Here is a 26,572-nt window from a genome sequence, read left to right as displayed (position 1 = left end):
GCCTTACACACCTCTATGTCTCATGCATTAGTAGACAGAAAAGTCTCCCCTTTTTTGTCATCTCTTTTATGTGCTTGGATAAAGATAATAGTGTCTCAGCTGGTGCAAGGCAGACTCTCTCACCAGGGCAACAGCAGGTTTTGGAGACAGTTGCTAGCAGTATTTCCTTACTTCTTTAACTTATCCTTCAAAACAGAGCTAACCATAGTTTATCCTACAGCTAACTTCACATGGTCATTTTAAGAATCTAAGATTACTCTGAGATTATATTTCACACATTGTCAGTGTAAGCACAGCTAGCAAATACTGCAGCCTTTGCTTTGTACTGCACAGCAGATCCAACATAACCTTGCATCTAGAAAATACTTTTTAAAAGATGATACAGTGAGAAGAGGTTAATCCTTTCTTAAACCACCCTTTATTAAAAAAAAACAAACCATAAACATTTGTAAATATATAAAATTATAAAATATCAAGTGCTTCTTGCTTCCCAATACAGTGGAATTCAGAAGTGGCAGGTAAATTTGGCATTAATTTGTTTGGTGTGTTAGTTCTAGGGCTGCAGAACTGACCAGCTAGTTTTGCAAAAGACAGCTATCTCATTCCTCTGACAGGTTTAAACAATCTTGTTTCACTTTGGTTTCAGACTTCTTTCCTGCTCCTTTTGTCAAACATCAGTGCTTCCTAGTGAGAGCACAGCTCGAGCTGTAGGAACAAGCAGGCTCCTTAGAAGGATGCAAACACGTTTAGCAAAGGCAGAGCCTTCCAGTTGTTAATGGGGAAGAGAATTTAGGCACTGAGAAAGATCCTTTGTACGTTTTCCCCAGACACAGTGTGTTCTTGGCATTGGGATTGTCTCCTAGCTGGACTGGATAAAGCTAGTCACAGATTCAATTTGCATCAAGGTCCCTTAATCAGCAAGTACTCAGATTCTCTTGAAATACGTATAACATGAAGCATCACAAAATCCCAGCTATCTATTTTTTTTTTTTTTTTTATGTGTTATAAAGTAAGAATTTCTCAGGTAGTACACCTAGACCTGAACTCAAAGCAGGACGTTACACTGCTGTGGAAGTACTGTAAAATGAAAAAATACAGTTGTACCCATTGTAATTGTCAGTGTAACTGAACTCCAGAAGGGATCTTTTGTGTCACTTCCCATCTCATCTAACAGTAAAGAACAAAGAGAGAACAGGCGTTTTTTGATGTTGTTTCTTACTTGGTCTCCTCCCAAAAGCCTCTGTCACCTGCAGAAACTTATGACAAGAAACTTATGACAAGTCCCTGCACTAAAGCGTCACCTTTGCACAGCTTCTGCCATGCCAGGCACTACAGTGTCATTCCCCAAGGAGTGATGCTTGATAGGAGAGCATCACATTAGTCTAATACTAAACCAGCAAGTTTGTCTTCTTGTGGAAAACTCAAACCACTGAAACTGCAAAAGAGGTGAAGAAACAGAATCCCAAGTAAAACAAGCTAATCCTGAATGTCTCAGCATTTAGCAGAGAAGCAGAGGGGTGAGAAATGCTGCTGTATTTAACTTCTGCTGCTTACTGATATTTTCTTTTATAGGGGCACTACAGGCAAGGCTTTTCTTTTCTTGTAGGATACAAAGTGACTCATTGTAACAGACTTGTATTACAGATCACATACTTACATATCCCCACTGGAATGGAAGGATGCTCTAGCTTCTACTGCCCTTTAGCTAAAAGGCACAATTAGCTCCAACGTGAGTGGAAGAGTTGTTATGCTGTACCGCAGTCCTTAAATAGATGTTTTACACTGGGTTTGTGGTAGGCACAGCTTCCATCTTTCTGAAACTTTCACCCTTGATCCATGTACATGAAAATTTAAAAATGGCTGAAATACAATGCTACCCTCCACTGCAGCATTTCTTTAGGTTGAATCAAGTTGGCTAAAAATTTTAGTTGAGAACATAGTTGTCCATTTCCACTTTAACCTTTCTAGAAGGACAGCCTTTCTAACAGCCCAGATCCCCAAATAAACACAAGACTGAGAGATGCGCCGCCAAGGTGCTATTTGCTCTAGTCCTTACTTGTTGTGCAACATGACAAAAATATCCCATCGTACCAGCTCAGGATTGGTCCATGCCCAATAGTCTGAGTCCTGACCCTTGGCATCCCCTTTTGGTCAGTTTAGGATTCAGGAACATGTGCTGTCGCTGCATCTTCTGCCTTGACCAAATCAGCACTGATTGTCTCAGCATGGAGCCGCTTGTAATCAGTGTGGAAGAAGATGACGTAGAAACAAGCCATACCACTGCAGAGGCCAGCCAGCACCAGTACTGGAGCTGTGAGAGAGATACACTTTTAGGCAGTGAATCCAAAACTCCCATGGGTACAGAAATCTACAGGTCAATTCCACAAAATGACACATTCTGTCTGACCTCCTTCCAAGGGATACCACTGAGGACAGGGTGCAGACCACAATGGGACTTTACCAGTTTGGTAACAGACAAAACTTGCTTTACCTAACACTAGCATAGGAAGAGTATTTAGGTAAAATGTGGAAGGCTTCCAGAACTCTGTGTCCTGCATGACCCCCCAGGTTGGAGGTCTTACATCGGAGCACACATTTTACTTGTAGGAGTGTGCGTCCCTCTATAAGTGTACACATATGTGTCTTGGGGGTTAGTGAAAAACATTACAAAAAAGATTGAATCAAATCACTTCAGCTCCACAAGGAAATAGGTCCTCACAGGTAGTGCTCCTTGTAATATCATCTGAGAGCAACATGTAGAAAAGTACATTTAACATGAACTTTTATTAATGACAAATTTGTGTTTAAAGAATCTTTTCTGAAGGGGAAAAAAAGTATATCTAAAAGATTAGGCAACAAAGCCTGGAAGTAGTTCTAATTTCACCAGTGTCCCAAATGAACATCTTCATCCCCTTCTCCACAGATTTTCCTGTATGTATCAGACCACAAAAGGAATATGAATGGATATCTAATCCCAAGATCCAGCTCTGATCTGATTAAATGGCAAATTGCAGGCTTTCAGAGATGAAGCAGTCAAATTGCTTTTTGGGGACAGTTATTATGAAGCCTTAATTCCTTACAGCTAGTAGACCTTATTCTGGGGAGTTTCTGCTCAGCCAAGCAGGATATATTTAACAGGTGATGGTCAGCCTTTGCTTATGGTGTCCCCAGGTGTCAGTATTACACAAATATGAACCAGCTGAGAGATCAAGACTAGGGTTTAGCCTGCACGGAAAACACTCATGTGCTCCTGTTCTCAGTTACTGTCTCTTCTGACCAGCTAGGAAAGGAAGGGAAATCTGGAGTAAATGAAACAAAGCTATACGAGTATGTTACAAATACAGGCAGAACAGACACATGTAGTTTTCAGTCAAAGCATTTGTAACCTTGGCCTCCAATATGAAAACCAGCCCTGGTTATGAACTACACGGACAATGTATTCCCCTCAGAACAACTGCCTTCTAGTTTTATGAAACTCAAGTCTCTGCAGGGTGACTGCAAGAGAAATTTTAACCCAGAGCCAGCAGTGGCTTTAGAGTTCTTACTATTTCAATCTTGCAGGATTGGTTTAGCAGGAGCAGCAAGGAGTGCACCATCAGATTCAGAAAGGGGGTTAGAAGATATTCTACAATAGGAATCAGACTTGCAGGGTTCATCAAACTGAGACCTGGAGGACAGTGGGGAGTACATGGGGTGCAACTAAGTGTCCAGCATAATTTCTAAAGGACATACGTACTTGTCCAGTCCAGGGCTCCATCCTCATCAAGGGCACAGGTGGAAAATGGATCCTCAGAAACATGGACAGTGAGAGCTTGTAGAAGAATCATTAAAATCACACCCTCAATCTGGCTGTGGGGAGAAGCCAACACGCAGTTATGTTACCTGCCTGAGGTACCAGTGCTGCAGACAGGGCTACCTTCCCCAGCCAGAAGAGAATGATGCCTCTTTCTGCAGCATGGTCCTTCTAGCAGAGAAAGCTGCTGTGGGATTCCTCTGGCCCAAAAATTTGGTTAACTGGTCCTGTCCCACAGGGTATCCAGGTCAACTCCAGACACAGGGCCAGTGTGGCAGGATCACTATATACTCCCTCTGAAGGTGAGCAGGTGTTGAACTACACCTGACAAAAACCTGAGGCATATTCACTGGGCAGAGACTTGGAAACACTTCTCACTGCAGAACTGAGGATACAAAAAAGGTTATGATTTCAGCCTCCTCCTCATTCACAGCTGGCTGGCAGCAGTCACTAAGTCTACAACCAGTAAGAGACAACAGCCTTCAAAGGCAGTGTCTGATGCCCCTCACTGGTGTTTCTTGCTGCTGCACCTCCTCCTGACACAAACACATGGCATCAGGTCACTGGTGTCACTGCTTAGAGCTCCAGCAAGTCATTCCTGCTGAAGCCCAGACCCAGCCCTTATTTATACCTTAATTTACCAGGCAGGTAAATTGGTAACTGGAAGGACAGTCACTGTCCCTCAACAGAGCACAGGGAACTGACTCGTCCCTGTACTGTTGTGGGAATGGGTGCCTCTATCAGGCATGCAACCCCCATCTACTTCAAAGGCAGGTGGTGCTGGGCATAGTTAAATCATGCTTTGTGCCAGCCAAGGAAGACCTTCATCTTTCTTACTGCGTTTCTTACACCTCTTCCACATAGTCCTCCCTGTTTTAAAGCATTTAGCTCTTCAACTCTATGGCTTAGCCAACCAGCTCCCCTTGCCAGGGGCAAGTGCACAGACACCAGAAAGACATTCATCAGGACAGCAAGCACTGATGTCTGTATCTGCACCCACACCCTTGTGTGTGTCTGTGTGTGCTGCAACCCAAGCTCATCTGTCAATTGGATTTAATCTGCTTACCTTGCAACAAAAATCAGGCCTGTAGATGTGCCCTCTCCTACAGGGTAGGAGCACTCCACAGCCAGCTCCATGGCAATGGGGTAGATGGCAAAACCAAAGAAACCGAAGAGTGAACTGGTGATGGCCAACATAATGGCCTGATGTCTGAACCGAGAAGTCTGCAGGCAAAAAAAAAAAAAAAAACAATACCAAAGTCTCAATGTCAGCACTGTTGTGCAGAGTCTCTGAACCTTTAACCTGCAGGAAGTCTCAGGGGATGACTCACCAGTATATTCCCTACCTTTTACGGAAATCAATTTTTTACTTTCAGCCCTCTAGAGTCAACAGAAGGCTACAAAATGGAGAGCTATCTGTTGAATTGAAGTAAGGAGAGGATCAGCAGAATTATCTGAAAAGCACTGGTCTGGTTGTACTATAGTAACTTCACCGGTCAGTAACTTACCAGTAGTATTTCAACATCTCTCTAGGGCCAAGTGAAACACACACCTTTGTCCCAAAGCAAAATAACATTTTGGAAATTACGTTTCTATTAAGTTACTTGTGAGAATTCTGGGTTGCTGCAGCTCAATGACAGGGAAAATCAGTCAGACACACATTTGTAACACTAGGATTTTAACATCAAAAGACCCAAACAAAAAAGCAAACAAAAAAAACATCTGACATATTTACAGAACCTGAAGATTAGTTTAGTGCCTACAACAGCCTTGTCTCCAACTCTGGAGGAAAGAGTATGACCTTGTTCAGCCAATGCTACTAAAGACAAAGTACTTGCAGCCATGCTGCTGGTTCCTCCTTCCTTGACCATGTAATAAATTCCCACAGAGGAGTACAAGGTGTCTGTCCTGGGATGGCAGGAAACCTGACCCAGCTAAACTGGCTACGTCAAGGAAAACTCTATGTGTTGGGAATCTGAGTTCAAAGCACAAAGGGATCAAACAGATTTGAATGGGCGACTTTTGTTCTACTACTCTGAGCTAACAGTTCATCTGTATCAGATGAAGGTGAGGAGGGAAGGGCAGGAGGAATAGGTTTGCTTGTTGCTCCTAACATAGCCTCTTACCTATTCAGTGCTTCACCTGAGTCCAGGCAAGCTGGCTTGTATTCCGGTCATCCTCAAAACAAATGCCAGAATATGAAAGTGGAAAATGCAAGGTGTGCTTTAGGCATCTTGTCCTACATTGACAAAAGCATTATATTTGTCTGTCTCTTCCAAATGAAGCTACCATCTCTGGGGCCTTGCCAGGGAAGGTGTGATCACCCTCTAGTGAAAGTCTGTGTTTTTTATTACACAAGAGAAATGCACAGCATAAGGCTCCTGGGAAAGCAGAAACCTGCACCATTCTGGGTCCTCTGTGGTGCTGTGTGTTGTGAACAGATTCCTCCTGTGTGTTGGCTCCCACTGGCAGTGGCTGTGCTCGAGTGCAGTACTTGTAACCTGGCCCCATGGCTGTAAAGTCTCCAGGTTGTGCATTCTCCTGGCTGAATTCAAGTGTTTTCCTCTTCTGCCTCTCTTGTCCCCCTCAAGGAACTACTTCAGAACTAGAATATAACTAGGTGCTTTCCACTAATGTTACAACCCTAACACACTCACCAGTGTTAAAGGCAGGAGCTGGAAAAATATGACATTCTTGTTTATTTTTGTGATATAAATACTTAGCAATTCCCTTTCTTTTTGTGTTTGAAAGAATGGTCTCAGGAGTTAGTATGCAAACATAGTGAGCCAGTACAGAGAAGTAAAATTATGCCTATTTATCCCAAATCAGTCTGTCTCAGGCTCCACAGTCACTGTCAAATCCTCAGTAAAGGGTTTTTCTTTAAAACAAGAAATTCCCAGCCCAAAGAGATAATCCCAAAGCATAACACAGGGTTTAATAAACACAATGACATCAAATGACCTTGGTTTAAGTTGATGATTTATCAGATAGCAACAGAAATAAGCTCATGGGAATGGCACAATGCAAGGGAGAACTCACCACTGCGAACATGATGCTGGCAAGTGCACTCAGACAGAAACTGATCTTGGTGGACTCTATGAACTTCCTTGTCCGGTCGACATACATGCCTAGCAGAAAAGCACCCAACAAACCACAGACTGTGAACAGTGCACCATTCAGGCCAGCAAAATCCTGGAGGACAGAAGAACAAGTAATGAGAAACTAGAGCAGTTAGGAGAAAGGTTTTAATGTCACTGACCCATCTGTCAGCTACCAGTGGTTCACTTCCTGAGGTAGGAAAAGATTCCTTGCCCATTGCAGTAGCTGAGGCCTTCAGAGGGCTCTGAGTAACAAATGACAGAGTCCAGGTGCTTTTACAAGTGTGTGGGGACAGCAAGGTGACAAGCACTCCCAAAGGATGACAAGTCTCCGTACACCTGTCAGAGGAGGCTGGATGCAGAGCCAGAGCAGGTCCCTGGCATTAAATATTCCAGCCTGGAGCCACAGGGTTCTTCCAGTGGCAGTCAGGTGCTTTGTCCACACTGGTGGCAACAAGCCCACCTGCCTTGGTACCTGCTGATGTTTATAATTATCCTCCTGGCCCTTTTCTTACCAGGGACCTGCAGTGGCACACCCAAAGCATGTTAGAGGAGACACCGGCTGTGTCAAAGTCTAACTAGAGAGGCAGTGAGCAGTGGCTAGGATAGGGTACATGCTTATAGCACTTCTTCAACTCCATAAGAATTCAAACACAGACATCAATCCTGAAAGCAGAGAAGCTTTCAACAAACTTGGAAAAACATTTTTGGGACCCTCAGGGGCACTGGAAGGAAAGGGTATATGGAATAGCTTCTCTGGACTAAATGGCCAGGGCAAGCCAGTCACACAGAGACAAAATCAGGATGCGCAGAAAGCAAGGCTGCAAAGTTTAAGAGGTTTCCAGTTAAAAGCCATTGAAGTGTGCAAAATGTGACCTGGCTATGGAGCCCTGAGCCAGATCTGGGAGCTGAAGAGGGGGTGTATAGAGACCAGATATGTTAATGTGCATATGTAACAGCTGGAGAAGTGTTTTAAGAAGACTCCCATGGCAATACAAACACCAGGACAGAAGTGCAACCTGCTGAGAGGAAACACCTGAACTGGGCGGCGGGGGCGGGCGGGAGAGCTCCTAATAAGCAGGAGGGAGAGAGCAGCAGGAACCAGCTGTACACATACTGTGCTGAACTGTAAGAGCAGCACCTGCTGGTGTCATGAGAAGAATGAATAAACAGCTGTCACAGTACCACTTACCTCTTCTGCTGCCCTGACTTCATGTAAATTTGTGCAAAGAGGAAAAGGCTTGCATCAGCTGGTTTTCAGCTTCACTCTAGGGCCTGCCTGGGCCCCATTCTGCTCTGGAGTAGGTGACAGAAGGCTGCATAGAAAGCAGTGCTCTGGAGTGGCTTAGAAAAATCACAATATTCTTTTTTCCTAAAAATTTTTTTGTTTACAAGTGGGAGCCTGGCCATGGGCAATAATGGAAATGCAGGTCATTTATTATACTAAGAGTCTGATTGCATTCTGGATTAATCTGCTGCTTAATCTATTTTAGATAACATGAACAAATAAGATATGAGACTGCAGCATATTCAATTGTCTTCATTTTGCTCTGAGTCCTTTATGAGGGAATATCAATATGATTGTATCATAGACAATGTGGACAATGGGGAGAAAAGCAAGAAGACTCACATTTGAATACCCTTTTTCACAAAGGATCTGTTCTAGCAGAGCTGAAAAGCAGGTGAACATCCCAATTCCTCCTCCAAAACACACTGCCAGGATGATGTATGGCTTGTTTCTCAGGAGCTAAAAAAAGAAATTAATGTAAATAAGTGGAGGAGGAAAAAGATCTGTCTGTGACAGCAGACTTGAGGGTCAGTGGCTCTGACTCCTCACTTGAAATTGCTCACAAGGTAACCCCATGGTCACTGAGGAAGGTGTGGCTTTGTCCTGGCAGTTCAGCCAGAGGACAAGTTACAAGGGGGACCATGTTAGGGAGGAAGGAACTCTTCAGTGCTCAAATTCTTCTTTTGCTTTGCCATGTGCTATCCTGTTACCATATCTGCTCAGAAGATTCAGGTTGTGTGCTCCTCTTGGATAAGTCCAAGTCAGCCTGTTTGAGCTATCTAAATGGCTCCCAGCCCACAGCTGAATGGTCAGATAGCATTTCTTGCACCTTTGCTGTGGGCAGCTTCCACTGCCTGAGGAAGGAAGGAATACTGATTTCTTTCAAGGGGCTTCCATGGCAGGTTTGGAGGAGTGGCATTCAGAGTCTGTTTTGTAAGCAGATTGTTCAGTATATCCCCGCCTTGCAGAGCTGCATCCCTCACTCCAGCACAGCAGTCCCTATGCTGCAACACTTACCATTTTGAGCCCTGTGAAGAATGGCTGTGAGTTGGAGTTGGTGGCACTGGCTGATGGAGGCGTTGGCGGGACCTTCTCGTGAATCCCCAGAGTTGCTAGAGCACAGGCTGTTACTGCTGGGACAGCATAAATACCCAGCTACGCAACAGAAGGACAAGACAAGTTACCACTCTTTCCAGCTCCACCACCTCCAAACAAATAAATCAGCTGGACCCAAATCTGCCCAGCTGACTGATTAAAGCAGTTTTCATTTACCATCAATGGAATGTGCTTTCCTTCAGGAACTAGTGCAGGGGACAACAAGTTTGCTATAAGAATGCCCAAGGGATTGGCTGGAAGGAAAGAGAAGAGAAACATTTTTTTCATGCAAGCAGTCAGGATCGTGTATCCACCCCTACTGCCTGCCAGCTGCATCCCAGCTGCAGTGTGCAGCATTGTAATGAACAAGGACAAAACAAGGCATATATAGAGAGAGCCAGAAGGGAAACATTTGGAGAAGTTGACTGTGTAGTCTTACTCTTGCCACATATGTTGTCTCAAGCCCATGAAATCCATTCTGTAAAACCATCTCCCTTTAACTCCTAACTCCTGTAAACTGTTTTTCAACTATGGATTATGATATCCTCACTCTCACAAGGCTGCCTCAGTAAATGTCAAGCTGAAGGAACAAAATTAAAATGGGCAAATCCATTTCATCTGTCCTGGTGTTACATAGCAGGAGTTACAGAGGTGTTTTTCTTTCTGTATTTCCCTATGCCATCAGGCATGTATACATTGTGTAGAGGATTCCTCTGCTTAAGGGTGAGCAGCCACAGCTCTCTTAGCCTCTACTGCCATGACAAATGCTCATTTCCCTTAATTGTATTAGTGGCTTCTTAACTGCACTTACACTAATATGTCCATGTCCTCCTTATATATAGGAATCTACAACCCAAAACAGTTCTTCAGATGTAGACAGGCAACATCCCTCAAGCTGCTGGCAATGCTCTTTATGAGGGTCACCAGGATGCTATTACTTTTCTTTGTCAAAAGGCCATGAACAAAAAAGTGACACTAGGTCATTCATGAGACCTTTCAAGCCTTTATACTTCCTTTGCAAAGACCAGGCAGGTACACAAACTGATCTCTGCTACCAAGTACAAAAATTACATGGCAGCAGAGAATCTTGCAGATTTTGTATAGGAGGAGGCAGTTGCATTACTATGGGACTGGAGCTGAGCAGTGTGTGAAGCAGCACTTCTGGGAACTCAGCTTGCAAGCAACAATTTTTTAATGTTAAGACAACATTCTGCAAATAGTCAAAGAAGTAAAGCTGCTTTTCTACTAGTGTGCAGGGATAGGGTTAAGAAAGCCAAAGCCAGCCTGGTGAGTCTGGTGAAGGGCAATGAGAAAGGTACCCTTAAGTGCTTTTGCAGAAAAAGGAAAGTTAGAGAAATGTGCACCTGTTGCTGTATGGGACAGGAGACTCAGTGATAAAGGACACAGAAAACATCAAAGTATTCAATGCCTTCTTCATCTCTTCTGTGATTGGTAAGACTGACCTTCAGCTCTGGGATCAGAGGTAAAGTTAGAAGCAATAAAGATCCACCCTCAATGGAGAAAGACTAGGTTGGAGAACATTAAGTAAGCCAGAGACACAAATCCATGGGACTGATAGGACACATCAGTGTGGAAGCAACAGATTGTTTCCACTGCAAGGCCACTTCTGGTTACCTTTAAAAGACCACAGCAATTTCAAGGGGCTCCTGAGGAGTGGTAGAGAGCAAATGTCACTCCCATCTTCAAGAAGAACAAGAAGGAGAATCCAGGGAACTTCAGGCTTTTCAGTTTTACTGTGTTCCCTGGGAAGGTCATGGAATAATCAATCCTTGCCACCATTTCCAGGCACATGAGGGATGACAAGGTGAAAAGGAAAAATGCTTAACTAACCTGGTAGCTTTTATACGGTGAAATGACTGCTGGATGGATGAGGAAAGAGCAATTGACACTGTCTCCATAACAACCTTGCAGACAAGCTGATGAAGTACTGTCTGGACAAGTGAGCAGTGAGATGAACTGAAATCCAGCCGAATGGCTGGACCCAGAGGGTTGTCATCATTATTATGGAGGCCCATCATCAGTGATGCACCACAGGGGTTAATACTGGGGCCATACAGTTTACCTGGATGATAGGACAGAGTGCGCCCACAGCTAGTTTGCAGATGATGCGACAATGGGAGGAGTGACTTGCAGAAGAGATGGCCACACTGCCACTCAGAGGCACTGCAATATACTGGAGAAATAGACAAAGGGGAACCTTGTGAAGTTTGACTAAAGGAAATAATATGTTGCACCTTGGGAAGAATAATAATTCATTCACCAGTAACCGTCGAGACTCACCAACCGGAAAGCAACTCTGCAAAGAAGGACCAGATGAGGAGAGGGCAGGGAGTCCTGGTGCGCACCAACTTGATCATAAGCCAGCAACACAGCCTTCTCATAAGGAAAGCTACCACAATCCTGGGCTCAGCATTAAGCAGTGTTGTCAGTGGGAGCTGGTCTTTACCCTCTACTCAGCACTGTCAAGTCCACATCTGGAGAATTGTGAGCAGTTCTCAGGCTCCCAGTGTGAGAGAGACATGAATTTACTGGTCCAGAAAAGAGAAAAGATGATTAGAGGACTAGAGCTTCTGTCACGTGAGGAGCCACTAAAAGAGGTGGGACTGATCAGCCTGGAGAAGCTGCTGGAAAGCAGTTTTGCAGAGAAGGACATGGGGTGCTGGTGGATTGCAAGTTGACTATAAGCCAGCTATGAATCCTTGCAGAAAGGTGTCCAACAGTATGCAGGCCTGCATGGAAGAGCAGGTGGAAGATCATGATCCTCCTCCTCTGCTGAGCCCTGGTGAGAAACATAGAGAGTGCCAAGTCCAATGTTGTGTTCCTTGATACAAGGCACCAAGTTAGTGGAGCAAGTCCAGTCAAGGCCACAGACATGATTACAGGTCCGAAACATCCCTCATACCTAAGGAGGCTGGGACAGCTGGGACTAGTTAGCCTGGAGAAAAGAACATTGATGAGCAATTATAAAGACTTTTCTCAGTGGTGTACAAAGTGTAACACAGGAAACTCTACCTGAATATAAACTTCTTTACTGTGATAGCTGTTCAGCACTGAAACAAGATGCTCAGATAAGCTGCTACATCTCCATCCATGGAGATAATCAAAACCTGACTCAACATAAACCTGGGCAAGCTGGTCTAGACAACTCTGGTTGAGCAGGGGGTTGGACAAGATGATCCCAAGAGGTAACTTCCACCCCTGTCTGTCTATAATGATACTGAGGCATCATTAATAATCCTATAGCACAAAACTGTAGCATTTCTACTCTGTGCTTGAGAAAGTACTAGCTTATGATGATGGTAAAATATTACCTGCTTCTAAGTACATTACCTGCTTCTAATTAAACAGCAGTTTCCAAGGAGATGGATTACATCTTCTCTGTTGGGGTGAAATGCAACTGGGCATTGTAGGGGACTGCCTGTGAACTAGTCAGCTGTTTCCATGAACTATCAACATGCTGAAGCAGTTCCAGAAAGTGTAGATGAGGGTTGGAAAGGTATAGGTGAGCATTGGGCTAAATTTGAAAGCATTGAGACCACTTGGGTAATTACATGGTTTCAGATGCCTTCTTTTCCTGGGAAGAGCTATTACATGGCCTAGATAATGAATGGAAAGGAGACCACTGAGTTAATCAACTATACATTATGATCGAGGGGTCCTGGTGGACTAGCTTGCAGTACTCTGCAGTGGGGCTGTGTGTTTTGTGGTCAGTGATTCTGATGCACTGGAACTCTTCAGGGTGAAGAAAGTGATATACCAAGAGACTTCAGTAAATGAAGACTCCTACTCAGACAACTATTTCTACTTCTGACACAGGAGAATTTCTTGTGATCTTCACAGGGGATGAGTTCTTGGCCTTGCACTGCTTCTCTTTAAGTCTTTACAAATGATGCGTAGAACAAACAATTGAGCTGAGTCACTAATCATTATGACAGCTGAGTCATAGTAATTTCAGCTGCTCAGCAGGATCCTGGGCGCAAGGTTCATATTTATCACAAAAGCCCACGGAAGCCTACCATAGACAAGGAGGCTGTAGAGCCAGTTTCTGTATGCAGCACTGATACTGACAGTAGTGGAATGCTGAGTGCCACTCAGCATTAATTACACAGGAAGTGGGCACTGATAAATTGGAGCAAGATGACACAAAAAGCTCACATCAGCAACAGAAAGAATGGAGACAAGTGCGAAGAAGCAAAGGGAAATTTGGCTGTAAAGTGGCTGGGTGGGAGCCATTCAGGCTTTCAAGACAAAGTAAAGAAGAGCTGATAATTGCCCGACAGACAGGTGCAACAAGACTGAATACATGGGGCATAAAGAGCATCAAGATGTTGACATTTGCCATGAGTCAATTAACCACCGGATTAAAAGACTGGGACTGTGGTAGATGCTCCTTCCAGGCAGTATTTAAATTTTCTTGAAATTAAATCCCTTACTGTACAGCATACATTATGGATGTAACCAGACATTATTAATGGAAGCAACATGCAGGTGTTGCAGCAGACAACAATCACAGCCCATTCAGCCTGCACTCTGACATCCCAACATGCCAGACACTGAACAGCTTCAGGTATTGCGATTCCACTGTTCCTTGCTCTTCAAGTTTGCTCTTTGTCATAGCTAGATTAACTTGGTTCTGTAAAGACTGAGGATGCTGTGTGAATGAAATGCTCTTTAGCTTCTCTGGCTGCTCTCTTACTTAAAAGAGCCCTTTGTTTGCAGGCTGCTGTCCTCCAGGGCAGTGCCCAGTGGTCCTTGGTAATGCTTGTATAGTACCACACTGACAACAGAGCTCCTTCTCCAACAGCAGAGGTGAAGGTCTGTCTCAGCACTGGAAAACCAGGTGAGTCCTCATATCCACCCTATTCTAGGAAAAGCAGTGCAAAAATTATTTATTTGTTCTGACACCATAGATCCATTCTTGCTAAACAATAGCGCCCATGCTCTAGTCCAGTAGCAGCATTAGAAAAGCTGCACAGGGGTGCTCTTCTTTCCCCATGCCTAACTTTTCCTTACAGCTTCAAGACAATGGGGAAGGAAGGCAGCTGCTGGCTGTTTCAAGGGAAGGACAGATGGGGCTGCCACACACATGCAGGTACTGTGAGACTTCACAGCTGGAGCCAGTGAACCAGCCCAGTTTCTGGAGCATCTCGCAAGTCCTTGGGGAAAAGAGGAACAGATTTCTTTGGCTGCTGGGTAAAATGTCACATAAGGGGAGGAAACAGGTCTATCAGGTACAGTATCCTGTTTCTATCTGTGCCCAAAGAAGCCAAGAGAGGAATGTGATTAAAGCAAGCTTATCTGGTGCCTCTCCTCCAGTTTCCCACATTCCAGGCACTTAGCAAGGCAGGTATGCTTTCTGCATGGATAGTCCTGCCATTCAGCATCCCCAACAAGTTTGTGAATACAGACAAGTATATTTTGTTTGTGTGTGCATACACACCAATTAGGAATACGTGCTCAGCCTTCCTACTGGATGAACTGGTGGGCAAAACTGCCACAGCAGCCTCACCTCACCTCTATCCAGTTACAGAACTTGGCAACTGTGACCACTGGCACTACAATGCAATTTAAGACACCTTCCTAAGAAACTGCAAAACTAAGACCACTAAACACTTAGTAACATTAATGGCTGTCGTCAACCTATGGGATATTTAGGCAAAAATGACAACCTGGTCCTGGAAGAGAGGAAGAAAGTTAGGAGTCTGGATGGCTTATACTGAGCACTGCACCTGGATGTGGCTTATATCCACTTCTTGTTCACCTGTGTTGTTGCACATGGCTACAAGACTCTTGGGTGGAGCTGTATTTGCAAGGGCAAATGGCTGAAGTACAAAGGACTTTCTCTGCCTGCTGCCTCTGAAAGGCAAACAAATTGCTCACAAGAGGCAGCAACGTTACTTTGCAGCTATCACTTACACATTGATGCAATCATATTTGCTGTCGCTCTCTGGTGGTCTGGGAACCATAGTGCTGCCAGCTTTGTTGGTGAAAAGATGATAAGAGGCTGTGCTAATGCAGAGAAGCACTGTCCAACAAACAGATACCAATAATTCTGGGAACCCAAGCTCAGAAAATTCAGAACGCTGAACATCCGGGTGATGCTACCAACCATGTTCAGCCATGCACTCAGGACCACCTGCAGTGAGCAGAAACAAAACAGGTTTGTGTGCTGAAGCCTGAAGGGCAGAACTTAATGCAATAGATTAGCATGAGCAAGGTCTCAAATGCACTACAGGAGACACTGGGTGTTAGTAATCACTGCCTGCAGACCATCCCCACCCTTCTGGGCCACTGCAAGATGCTCCTGCTCCTACCCAACTCCTTAGGGAGTGTCTTGGGGTGACAGGGAGCAAGGTGGCTGTCTCAACTCCATATAAAAACCACATCGATGAGAAATCTGAAGTTCACTAATCACACCTCAAGTTTGCGCCATCACCCGTATTTTGCTGTGACAATCCAAAGATAATGGCAATGAATCATGCAGCTTATGGATCTTGCAAATGTTCTTCTATTCTATTAGCATGCTAGTGTTTCAGTGCTGCATTCCACAACACAGTTCTGGGATTGTGTACAGACTGCAAGCTGGCTTAGCAGAGGCCAAGCTCTAACCTGACAATCTCTTGCTTGCACTCTGTCCTGCTATTCCTTAAACTGGCCCAGTCAACAAAATTGTGATGCTAAGATTTTTCCACACCAAATCTGACCCAATCACAGAAAGCTGTTCACAGAGTCAGCTCACAGTCATCTGTCCCTGTCAGTTGGCTAAGACAATGAAAACTAAAGCTGGAAAAGGCAAACATGCAACTTTATTCTGACTTTTCCCACTGCTCTCTCCACCATCGCCACAGAGCTGATGTTACTGAACTAGGATAGAGCTTTCAACATGCTAATTCTCTGCAGCATTTGGCAAGACTCCTATTTAAAGCATGTACATTACTGTTTTGTGCTTCTACTGCTACGTCTGGGTGAAACTCCCTCAGGGAAGCTGAACACTTCAACTCACAGCACAGCGGAGCCCCACGCTGTCAAGGACCCATGTTGCCACCAGGCCAAATGGGATCGAGATGAGGAGGTACACCATTGAGAGCCAGTTGACGGTCTCCAGGGAAATGTGGAAGTAAGCAGCTGTCTTATCAGCCACAGGAGCAAACGTCAGCCACAGCTGCCAAACAAAGACCAAAAATCGGTAAGCATGAACACCCCCCAAGGGAACAGTAATTCAGCATCCCCTCAAACTGAGCTGGGAGGAGGCTCGCTGTCCAAGTCTCTCCTTGAAATTGTGATGTTAAGGTTGGTAACAAAAGTTCAAACCTTCAGTGTCTGCAGTTACATGGCCCAGAGCACCCCATACATTTCACTGCTTCACCCCCAGTCCCCTAGTCCTGATGCTGGAGGCTGGCAAAAGTAGAAGTCAGTATCTTTTCCTGTCCCCATGTTGAACAGGTTGGCTCTGATGCACTTACCTGATGGAAACCACATGGACTCATTCTGTGTTAGCATAAACAAAATAGAATATGCCACCTCCTCTCTGCAGCTACGATCCCCTTAAACTTGGACTGGTATTTTCAGTTCCATTTGTAACACCTGGATGTGGCCTTGTAAGAACAACTTTACTATGTGTCAGCCAAGAGATACATTATTCCCTGCCTTCCTAGACACACTCAACAGAGAGAAAATTACCCAGAGATTGCATTATTTAATGTATTAGAAGACGTAACAGGGAGGTACACACAGAAGAGGTACTTCAACAACTATCCACATTTTTCTTTCAGTTCCATATATGAACACAACTCCCTAATCTTTGTTTTAGATTTCATGGTTCCTGTCTGCTTCTGCTTTCTTATGCAAATGACAAGAACTGCTTGATCCTAAAATTAGGTTCTGAGATCACATCCACAAGAAAGAAAATGAGGTACTACAAGTTAGAGGATATTTCTGTAGATTATTTGCCAAGATGCGTCCTGGTGCTTTTCAAAAGGACTGGTCTAACCTGTCAAATGGCCTAACCATTCAATAATGTTGATTACAGGCTATCTCACTGTTAGATGATCCTGCTGCTGCTGAATACTCAAGGTTATAAAGTTTGCAGAAATGTGAACAAAAACTTCAGTTATAGCTTTCTACAAAAGAACTACAGCCACAGTTGCTTTCCAGGTACTCCCCTCTGTCATCAGAAGCTTCCTCTTCACAGCCTGCATCCTGCACCCAGCATCAGATGCTGGGTTTATGTGTAAACGAAAAAGGCTTGGATAATCTCAGAGGAAGGTGTGCTCCTACAAACTGCTACTTGTTATTTCCAGTGTTCCTGGTTGTTTTTTCTTACATGATAGGGACCATAAAAACTACCCCATTAGACAGGAGCAGAGGAGAGATGGGCTTTTCTTCTCCGTAGAGTCACTGTATGACAATAGCCTGTGTGACATACAAATGACTCTTTAGCTAGGCTTCTCACCTAGCAGAGATGCAATGAGTAAAAGGTAGTAACAGAGAAGTTTTGAATAAATTCTCAGCAGCCTGGCAAGGACTCCTAGCATCAGCCCTTTCTTCTTTTCTGAAAGGAGCTGCCATGCTGTACCTCCTGTATTCAATTCAAAGCTCACATCAGTATGCTGGGCTCAGACACACCTATGTGACATCATTCAGAGGTCAGGTAGGGGATGGATTTGGTGTTTACTCAGCTTCTACAGCCTGGTGAAGGAAGATGCTAGGTGCTGAAGGAAACTGCTCTCTTAAACAACAAGGAGACAAATCCAGGTCACTTTCCAGACTTCCATCAGACTGGGATTAGAGTTTAATTGTTTAATGCTAGTGTAACTGTTTAGATGTTACAAGCATTACTGAGGCATGAGCATTAGTTTCCTTATGGGATGCTAAACCGCTGCTAAACAAATCCCAGCTGTGTATTTCCAACAACAGCACTTCTGGGTTCCTCAATGCCTTCTATGCAGGAGTGGTGGTGATGAAACACTCTCCCAGGACACAATTAAAGAGATTATACATTTTGTAACCCAGCTTCAGATACATTTTCACCCCTCCTGCTCCTCTACACAACATGCTCAATCATGCATTACATCTTTAGGAAAGTGATGCCACAAGCCAAAGCACAGCATTTTCTGTTCAGTGACTGTATGCATCTAGGCGATCTGGGATCAAGCACTGGCACAATTCCATTAGATCTAGTAAAACCATTTCATGAAGAAAACCAAGCACAGGAGCTGCCCCATATTCCTATTCTGAGCAAGAGCTCCAGTCCTAGCATATCCATGTGAGAGCATTGAGGGTGGCAAGTTGCAGCTTGTTCAAGAATGAGCTTGTCCCTCAAAATAGGAACTGGGTCTATTTATGGGTCTGGAGAGAAAATGTATGTTTCATTGTTTACCATGTGTTGCTCTAACATAGAAATTCAGAACTGGGCAATGGAGATCAAGATGCAACTGCAGCCAAAGAGGCCACCAAAAGCGGCATTGTGGAGTTTTGCCTACAGAGGGAAATACACAGTCAGTATGCCACCTTCTGCTTTTGCTTTTCCCAGTTATGGTAACTTCACCCACAGCAGTTAATAAGCTCTTCTGCTGGAAGCTAGAACGCTTATCCAACGTGCTTTTCTGAAACTTTGCATTGCCAAGGGGCAAATTTTCTGAAACTTTGCATTGCCAAAGCCCCTGCACAGGGGCTGCCCGGAGGTAAGCTAATCCTAAGGTAGAACAGGTAAAGAAGATGCAGCTCTCTCTTGGTGAGGTCAAAGCTCCAAAGATGCAGAATAGAGACAGAAAGATTCTGGCCTCCATCACTCCCCAAGGGCCATTTTCTTCACTCATCTCTGGCACACCAATACCACAGAATCACAAAATGACAGAATATTCTGAGTTGGAAGGGTGCCACAAGGATCATCAAGTCCAAGTTTTAATTGAATGGCCTGTATCAAAGCTTATCACTGTACATCACAGTGACAAGGGGAGAGACAATGTGTGGGGTTACAGGATGTCAGACCCCAGAAGCTTGTTGCTTCTGGGACAGATAAAGAAAGGAGAAACAGAGAGATACCTCTTGCAGGGTTGTTCAGTCCTTGCAATTTTCAGTCCCTGAACAAGTTTCATTTTGTGGAAATACACCCTCATGATCTGGTCAAGCTGCATGCTGCTCCATTGCCTGAGAGGCCACACAAAACCAGAGCCTCAGTGTGAGCTGCAGAAGGCATCAAGACAAGTCCTTGCTATGCACTGCACTGCTTCATCCCTGCTCACAGTTGCTTCTCTGAATGTAGCTCGATAGATGCCACAAAGTCAATTCCCAACTGTGATGCTGACAAGCAATTTTCACTCACCTACTACAGCTTATATCCCTTCAAAGCCCTGCCAGTGCTACAATTAATGAAAACCTTTTGGCAAACTTTGACCAAATTCTCAATTTGGCACAAGTTAGAGCAGATGATGATGAAAGGCAGCAGCAGTTCACTTTCTGGACCATTGCAAGTTAATCAAGATTTACATGGAAACCCATGCAGAGCCACTAAATCACAGGGACTCTTATCTTTGCAAGCCAAAAAGCCACAATGAGTTTGTGAGCACGATCCTCTGACACTTGTCAAAACTCACTGCCCCAGCAATCTCTCACAGATTTTACATTCGTTGTTTTCAAATTACAGCTCCTCCTGTAGTATAATCCAATATCATTCGTTATTTCACTGATGTCTTAGATCACAGTATTTGTTCCTTCATCATATGGTATGGACTTCTCCCTATTTTCAGATATGCATCTAGCAGGATGTTGCAACAGCCAGCGTAATAATAGACGCTGTTTCTTCTCCAAAGGCAGGAATTTTAGTTCCTACACTCCTCTTCTGAGCTCAAGCCTCAGAAACATCTTCATCTCACTGTGGTTTCTAGGTTTAAAGATAGCAAAAGCTCCAGTGCATGTTAGTCTGGTCTGGAAGACATACCTCAGCATACACTCTTCACTATGAAAACTTGTGCTCAGCAGCTGAGGAAGAGGACAGAAGGGCCCCTGATGATCCACAAGCCTGTTCCGGTTAGCACTGGAGTACAGCTGTAACTCCCACTGCACACAGCTGTCTGGGGAGCCATGCCCCAACACTAGAAGAAAAGGACATAAATGTTTTCCACCCACAGTCGACTCATATTCTGTCACAGGAGGGCCCCTCCACACCTTCTTTAACAATGAAGCTTGCACCAGGGCCAGGGCACTGACACTCAAACTATCTGACTAATACTGATGTTGGGAATTGTTCTGGCTCCACTTTCAGCTCTCTTGCCCTCTGCTTAAATCTTCTTCTAGCTGACATTTTAATTCTCCTGCACCTGCCAGAAACTGCTTGGTCTCTTCTCCATTAACTGAGATTTAATCTTCATTAAAAGTGGCTGAAAGGAAGGATGGAGAGGGACTTTTCACAAGGCATATAGTGCTAGAACCAGAAGGAATGGCCTTAAATTAAGGGAGGGTGGATTTAGATTAGATATTAGGAAATTTACTTTAAGGTTGGCGAGGCACTGGAACAGGTTGCACAGAGAGGTTATGGACTCTCCATGTCTGCAGGTGTTCAAGGTCGGGCTGGGTGAACAATTTGGTCTAGTGGAAGGTGTCTCTGCTCATGGCAGAGGGGTGGAACTAGGTGATCTTTAATGTCCATTCTAACCTACAACATTCTATGATTCTATGATCATGATCTTATGACAACTGCAGGCCTGCATGGGCATTCCTGTAACCAAAACAGGTTACAGCTGATTTCATCCTGATTCCATTTTTAAGTTTTTATGTTGTTCTTTCTGATACCCTTGTAAACCCTCAGCTGATATGTAAGGGTTTACAGGTATCCCACTCTCTTCCTCCCAGAATCAGGTAGTTCAGTTCTTCCACCCTACTGCCTTCACTGTTTCCACTACCACACAGACTCTCCAGGACCAATTTCACCTGCAAGATCTGGTTCCCTCCATCCATTTGAAGAGAGGTCAGCGTTTGTCCTTCCTCTCATTTCAGCAGGAGGTAGGCGGTGAGACACCTTTCTCTGTCTGCAGTGGTAGCAAAGTGGTAGCTGAAGGCAGGACTCCACACAGGCTCTACACTTTGGTAAGCAACAGCTGGGAGCTGTCATGTATGCTGAAAACAGCATACATGACAGATGCAAAATTTATGAATCTCAAAGTGCAGCAATGATATATTGATGCATCACACATATAACCAGGTACAACTCTGTCAAAAGCAGTGCCAAACATGCTCTTCACAAAAAGCAAGCTGGTAATCAGTGCCTACTTTCCTCATGAACAAATCAAGATTCTAAAAGTGGAAAGCAAAATATCTGCAGAAAGGCAAGCACATACAATCAGGCAGGGTGTGAATCAGGCCACTTTGCCATGTCAGTGGTGGTATCAGCTAAGAAAGTTTGCTATAATGGAGTGCTTTTCATTGTCTAACATACTGTACAGCTGACTATAGAAAGAGACTGTAGAAATCCCCCTGCAGTACCTTTCATGTACAGTTTTAAAACGAGGAGCCAAGGGGGTTGTCTTGCATGAAATGGGAATTTCTGATTTGTAACAGGCACCAGCACAGCTCGCCAGTCCCCACACAGGCTTTGCCTACAGCAATTCTGCCAGCTCCAGCATGCTTTATTTTATACACCTGAAGACAGCTTATAAGGTGATGTAAGAGGTCTTTCTGTGACATGGAAGTTGCCTCCTTCTCCCCTGAAACTGGATGATGAAGCCCTTACACCAGAGTCCTCATCTTCAAGGTTAAAAGGGCCAAACAGTTTGGAACCAAACAGCCCCTGTGCTCAGCTGAAAGCACCCATGCTGACACAGGAGCTTAGGACATTAGGACAGAGGCGTGATCTTTAGAAAAGGCCAGATCCTTGCCAAGATGTCACTTTCAGTCTCTACAGCTCTCAAGAGAAGTAGCAGGAAAAAAGAGCAGCAGCTGTGTGCGCACGCGTAACTACAGGGGCACTGTTGGAGCAGACAGGTGTGGGTGAGGAGCGTGTGCACCCTGCCCTGGAGCATGCCAGGCTCCACTTGTGCAGCTCTCCTTCCTCTCCCAAGTACATTGAGTGGTGGTGTAAGTCCTCCACTTAGTGAGTCAGGAGCCACTCGGCCAAGTGTGAGCCAGCACCAACCCTCTGCTCCCCTGCTCCTTCCCAGCTTGCTCATGGTGGTGAACACAGAACTGGGAAGTAAACACTCTTGGTTTCATTCTTCTGTCTTTTTCTGTGTCCCCAGTGCTAAAGCAAGAGAAAGTCCCTCCTTTGAAATAGAAAGTTCCCACCTGTTCAGCTTCACAGGAAGGAGGAAAAAAGGAAGGAGCTATGCACTGCAGCAGCTGCCTAAGATAAGGCAGGAGTTTCTTACACTATATTGTCAGCTAGGAATAGCCCAGAATAGCCCTATTTAGGAAATGATAACAAATTCTTGCTAAGGTAGTACCCACTTTGTACAGCAGGGAGAGACAGAGGCTTTTAAACTCAGGTCAGTAATAGAAGCGCAAGTAAGGGGCTATATTTATTGCTGGTGTAAAAGCCTCTATATCACATTAACCCCACTCTGCTCCAGTTAATGAAAGGATTTCACACGATGAAACAGAGAAGGAGGATATAGGGAAGAGTGCCTCTTTCATCACCACACGATCTGGTCTGGCTTTGCTCAATCACACTCTAAACCAGACTAAGAAATATTCCTTTCTCAGCCTGTCCTTGCTGCACGACCAAATGTGCTGTTGCTTGTTAAGTTGCTTCTACCTTGGCTTCTTGATACTGAAAGTCTCCCCCACTCAGTACTGATTGCCGCTGCTAGTTGCAGCAAAGGCCACTAACAGAAAACTTCATGTCTATAGACAAGAATAAGGAATACAAGGCATTATTCTGGAGGCTTGGTCTGCCAAAATAAGGTCCCAGTCAGACAATTCAAAAGTCATGTGTCCTTACTACATGCATTTACAGATAGCCTGACACAGGTGTACATAGAACAAAGTGCTGCACAGGAATTGAGGACACAAATTTCAGTGCAATTTTTCACATCACAGAACTGGTTAATTAATCTTTTCATCTGCAACTTTTAAACAGCAACCAACCACTTTTATGTCATGAACTTTCAACTACTATGTCCATTTTAATGTGATTTTTATCAGGAATGTTTAGAAAAAACTTCAGCATCAGGAAATGTCTGCTTACAACTTTATGTTAGCATAGTTGCCATTCCAGATATTTGCAATGGCTTAGAAACAGTAATTCCACTCTAGGATATTTATTAGGCACTCAGTTTGAAGTTGTAAATTTCTGGACTAATTTCATACCGTGGAAAAATAATACCATGGGCAGTCAGGAAGTTATCAAGATACAAAGGAGACAGAACAGGTCAATCTTCCAGGGCTTTGAAAACTTTGAAAACAAAGTTTTCAGCAACACACTGGAGACACAGTAATACTGCAGGTGTACTGAAAAGACCCATTTTAAGAAGCCCTTCTGTTTCACCTTTAAGATTTCAGCAAAGTCAAAATCTTACAAGACATTCTGGAAAAGGCTTGGTACAGTTTCCTTCATCCATGCTGTCACCATCCACTTCTAGCAGGGTGAGTTTATTTCTTGTCACACAATGTTCCATTGCTGTGCCAATTTAACCACAAGCAAGCAGTGGGGCTTTTCTGCAGTACACTTTTTTACACTCTTAAAGGATATACTGATTTTCCATTCAGAAGGTGCATTCATTTTTTTTTTCCCATATACAGCCAAACTTTCACTATGTTTTTCCATTTCTCTACTCCAGCACTCTTGCATCATGGAATAGCTAATCTTCCTTCAAAGCATTTAAATGTTTGCAGGTTGCAGGGCCTGATCTTGTCTGCCAGACAGCCCGTATTCACAGCATGGTAATCCTCAAGAATATGAATAAGTCTGTATCAGTCTGATAATTATCAACAATGTCCTCAATGACTTGATGACCGAAGATCTGGGCTTCTTTTTCATATAGTAAGCCTTGATAAGAGGAAACCTTATGGGTTTATCTCTATAATGACTGAATTTAAATCTGTTCAACAGGTGGGGTATGATCTGGTATGCAATTTTTTTCAAGTCTCTCAGAACAAGGCAGCAAGAGTAGGCAAAAACAAGTTCATAAAACCATCTGTTTAGTGCATAATCACTCCTATAGCGTTCTGTATATGCAATAGACCCTGAAAGGAAACTTGATTCTTTTCCTGACCAGATAAATCTGCTGTCACGGGCAAGCGATGCGGCAGAGTTAACTCCTGCTCCTCTCTCACGGCGTTTCAACACTGCTCTGCTATTCTTAGGCTAGAAACATGTGACCCTCAGAAAGGATGAATACTTTCTCTGTCTCCCCATGGCATACGAAGTGGACTCGGCAGCAACTTTCGCGGAGCTCCAGGACACATTTTGCTTCAACCCAGTCTTCCTGCGGTACTTCCTGCTGTGCTCTTGGAGATCCCACACACCCTCCCGCCCCATCCTGCCCTTCCCCCGTCACCACCCCTCGGCGCCCCGGATCCCACCGGTCAGAAAGGAAAGCGTGAAGGCCTAGGTCATAAGTAAAACGACAAAGTTCAAAAGTAAAAGCCGGTTATTCCGTCCATAAGGCACGGCCAGGCTGAGGCTTCTCTGAACTGTTCGCGTACAACCGATTCCGGTGCTCCAAGGATGAGGGGGTGGATCTGAGACAGGGCACTGGGGCAGAGCTCTGAGGATTTGCCTGGCTGCTTCTAGGAAGAAACAGGAGGTGCTTTTGGCTCTGGCGAGCCATGTCAGCCCGTCTTCCCTCCGCACCAGCAGCAGCAGCGGCCAGAGCTGCTCTCCAGACCTGCTGCACAGCGAGGCGGCAGGGAAGGGCTGCGTGCCCTGCCTGCTCTGCGCCTCCGCCTGCTGCTCGGGCACCCTGCTGCCGCCCCCTTCCCCAGCACCCCGGAGGAGCGTCCCAGCCGCAGGCCGGCTGCGGGGAGCGGCTGCCCGCGCCGGGAGAGGCGGCCGCACTCACCATGGCGTTGGAGCAGTTCAGCAGGCACACGACGGCCAGCAGGAACCACCGCCGCCGGTACGTCTTGAACCGGGCCGGCGGCCCCAGGCTGCTCTCCCCCAGTAGGCTGGCCGCCTCGGAGCCCTCCATCGCGGCTCGGCTCGGCTCGGCACTGCCCCGTCCGGTCCCGCCCCGCCGTTCTTCCCGGCCTCCTCGGGGCGGTCCCGCCCGGCTCGGCGCGGCTGGGGCTGCGCTGCGGGCGTACCCTCGCTGCGGAGCCGCGCCGGGCCGGGCGCCAGCCCTTCCCCGCGGAGCCGGGTCTGGCCTACCGCGCTCCTCGGCGGGGGAAAGCCCTGCGCTCCGCATCGGGGCTGCTGAGGTGTGTGGACGGGGGTTGCCCTGGCAAGGAGACGCCTTTCCTGCTCGTGTGTCGCTAAAAAAGCAACATCTGCGTCGCCACCATCACTAATGCCCGCTGACGGCTCCGCGTTCCCGTGGTAGTCACCGTTAGCTGTCGCCTCCGGGCAGCACCCGAGCGGCATCTGCCGCAGCTGCGGGTGCTGGTGGCGGCATGAGCCGGGAGAAGCCTTCCGGGAGCAGCCCTGTCCGAGGGGTGATCGCTTACTGGAGTAGAAAAAGAATTAGAGGAGAATAAGGGGAGAATGGTAAGACCCACAGTGGTCTATCAGCCGCAGGATATATAGTTTGGTTATGGATTTTTATGACTGGTTTTGCTGCTATCTTTCCCCGATGTAGATGTTGTCTCCTAGTCAAAAACTCACCAAGTGAAAAAATGCAAAGGAATGCAAAAGAAAAGTCTCCACTGCTTCCAAACAAGACCTGTGACTTCAGATCGGATGAACACTGGCAGGGCCTTGGCGTCTTTATGTCAACTCTGAGGTGTAATCACCCTCCCACGCCCACCACACACCAATGCTCGGCCTCAGCCGTACTGAGCAGACAGGCTGATGGACTCCAGAAATGGCCCCAAAATACTAACATCCACCATGTCACCTCTTGCTCAGACCTTTGAAATCCTTGTGCCATTCCTCACCACAACCTGCTGAGACGATATCAACCTCTCAGTAAGAGGCTGAGGTCACTTATTGTTAGAAGGACTTTATGCCAAATGCATTGAGCATATTTGGAAGAGTGGTTAAGGAGGTTATCCTGCATGCCAGTATTCTCTCATGAACAACTTTAGCTGAAATTTTCTGGGGTGGGAGAGGAGTAGGGAATGGAGAGAGGAAAATTAAGATGAAGAAACCATTTCTAGCCCATGCCAAGCCTGTTGTTTCACTGT

General features: G+C 45.3%; 1 protein-coding gene across 2 annotated transcripts; it reads right to left on the bottom strand.

Annotated features, from left to right (window-relative positions):
• Window positions 1–399: 399 nt before the first annotated feature.
• SLC49A3 (solute carrier family 49 member 3) lies at window positions 400–25,429 on the bottom strand. 2 transcript variants are annotated; one of them, XM_041407655.1, is made up of 10 exons: window positions 25,291–25,429; window positions 16,299–16,457; window positions 15,212–15,431; window positions 9,452–9,528; window positions 9,197–9,334; window positions 8,522–8,638; window positions 6,833–6,985; window positions 4,860–5,017; window positions 3,737–3,849; window positions 400–2,311 (listed from the first exon to the last, which is right to left on the bottom strand). In XM_041407655.1, exons 1-10 carry the CDS (start codon window positions 25,417–25,419, stop codon window positions 2,157–2,159), a joined length of 1,419 nt encoding a protein of 472 aa, XP_041263589.1. In that variant the 5' UTR covers window positions 25,420–25,429; the 3' UTR covers window positions 400–2,156. The 2 variants fall into 2 exon arrangements, with proteins under 2 accessions (XP_041263589.1, XP_041263590.1); XM_041407656.1 differs by lacking the exon at window positions 400–2,311 and adding an exon at window positions 2,719–2,929.
• Between the last annotated feature and the right edge of the window lie 1,143 nt (window positions 25,430–26,572).

This window comes from Onychostruthus taczanowskii, unplaced genomic scaffold (assembly GCF_017590055.1).
Source record: "Onychostruthus taczanowskii isolate IOZ18803 unplaced genomic scaffold, ASM1759005v1 scaffold272, whole genome shotgun sequence".
Taxonomy (NCBI): Eukaryota; Metazoa; Chordata; class Aves; order Passeriformes; family Passeridae; genus Onychostruthus; species Onychostruthus taczanowskii.
This window is presented reverse-complemented; position numbering and strand designations above follow the sequence as displayed.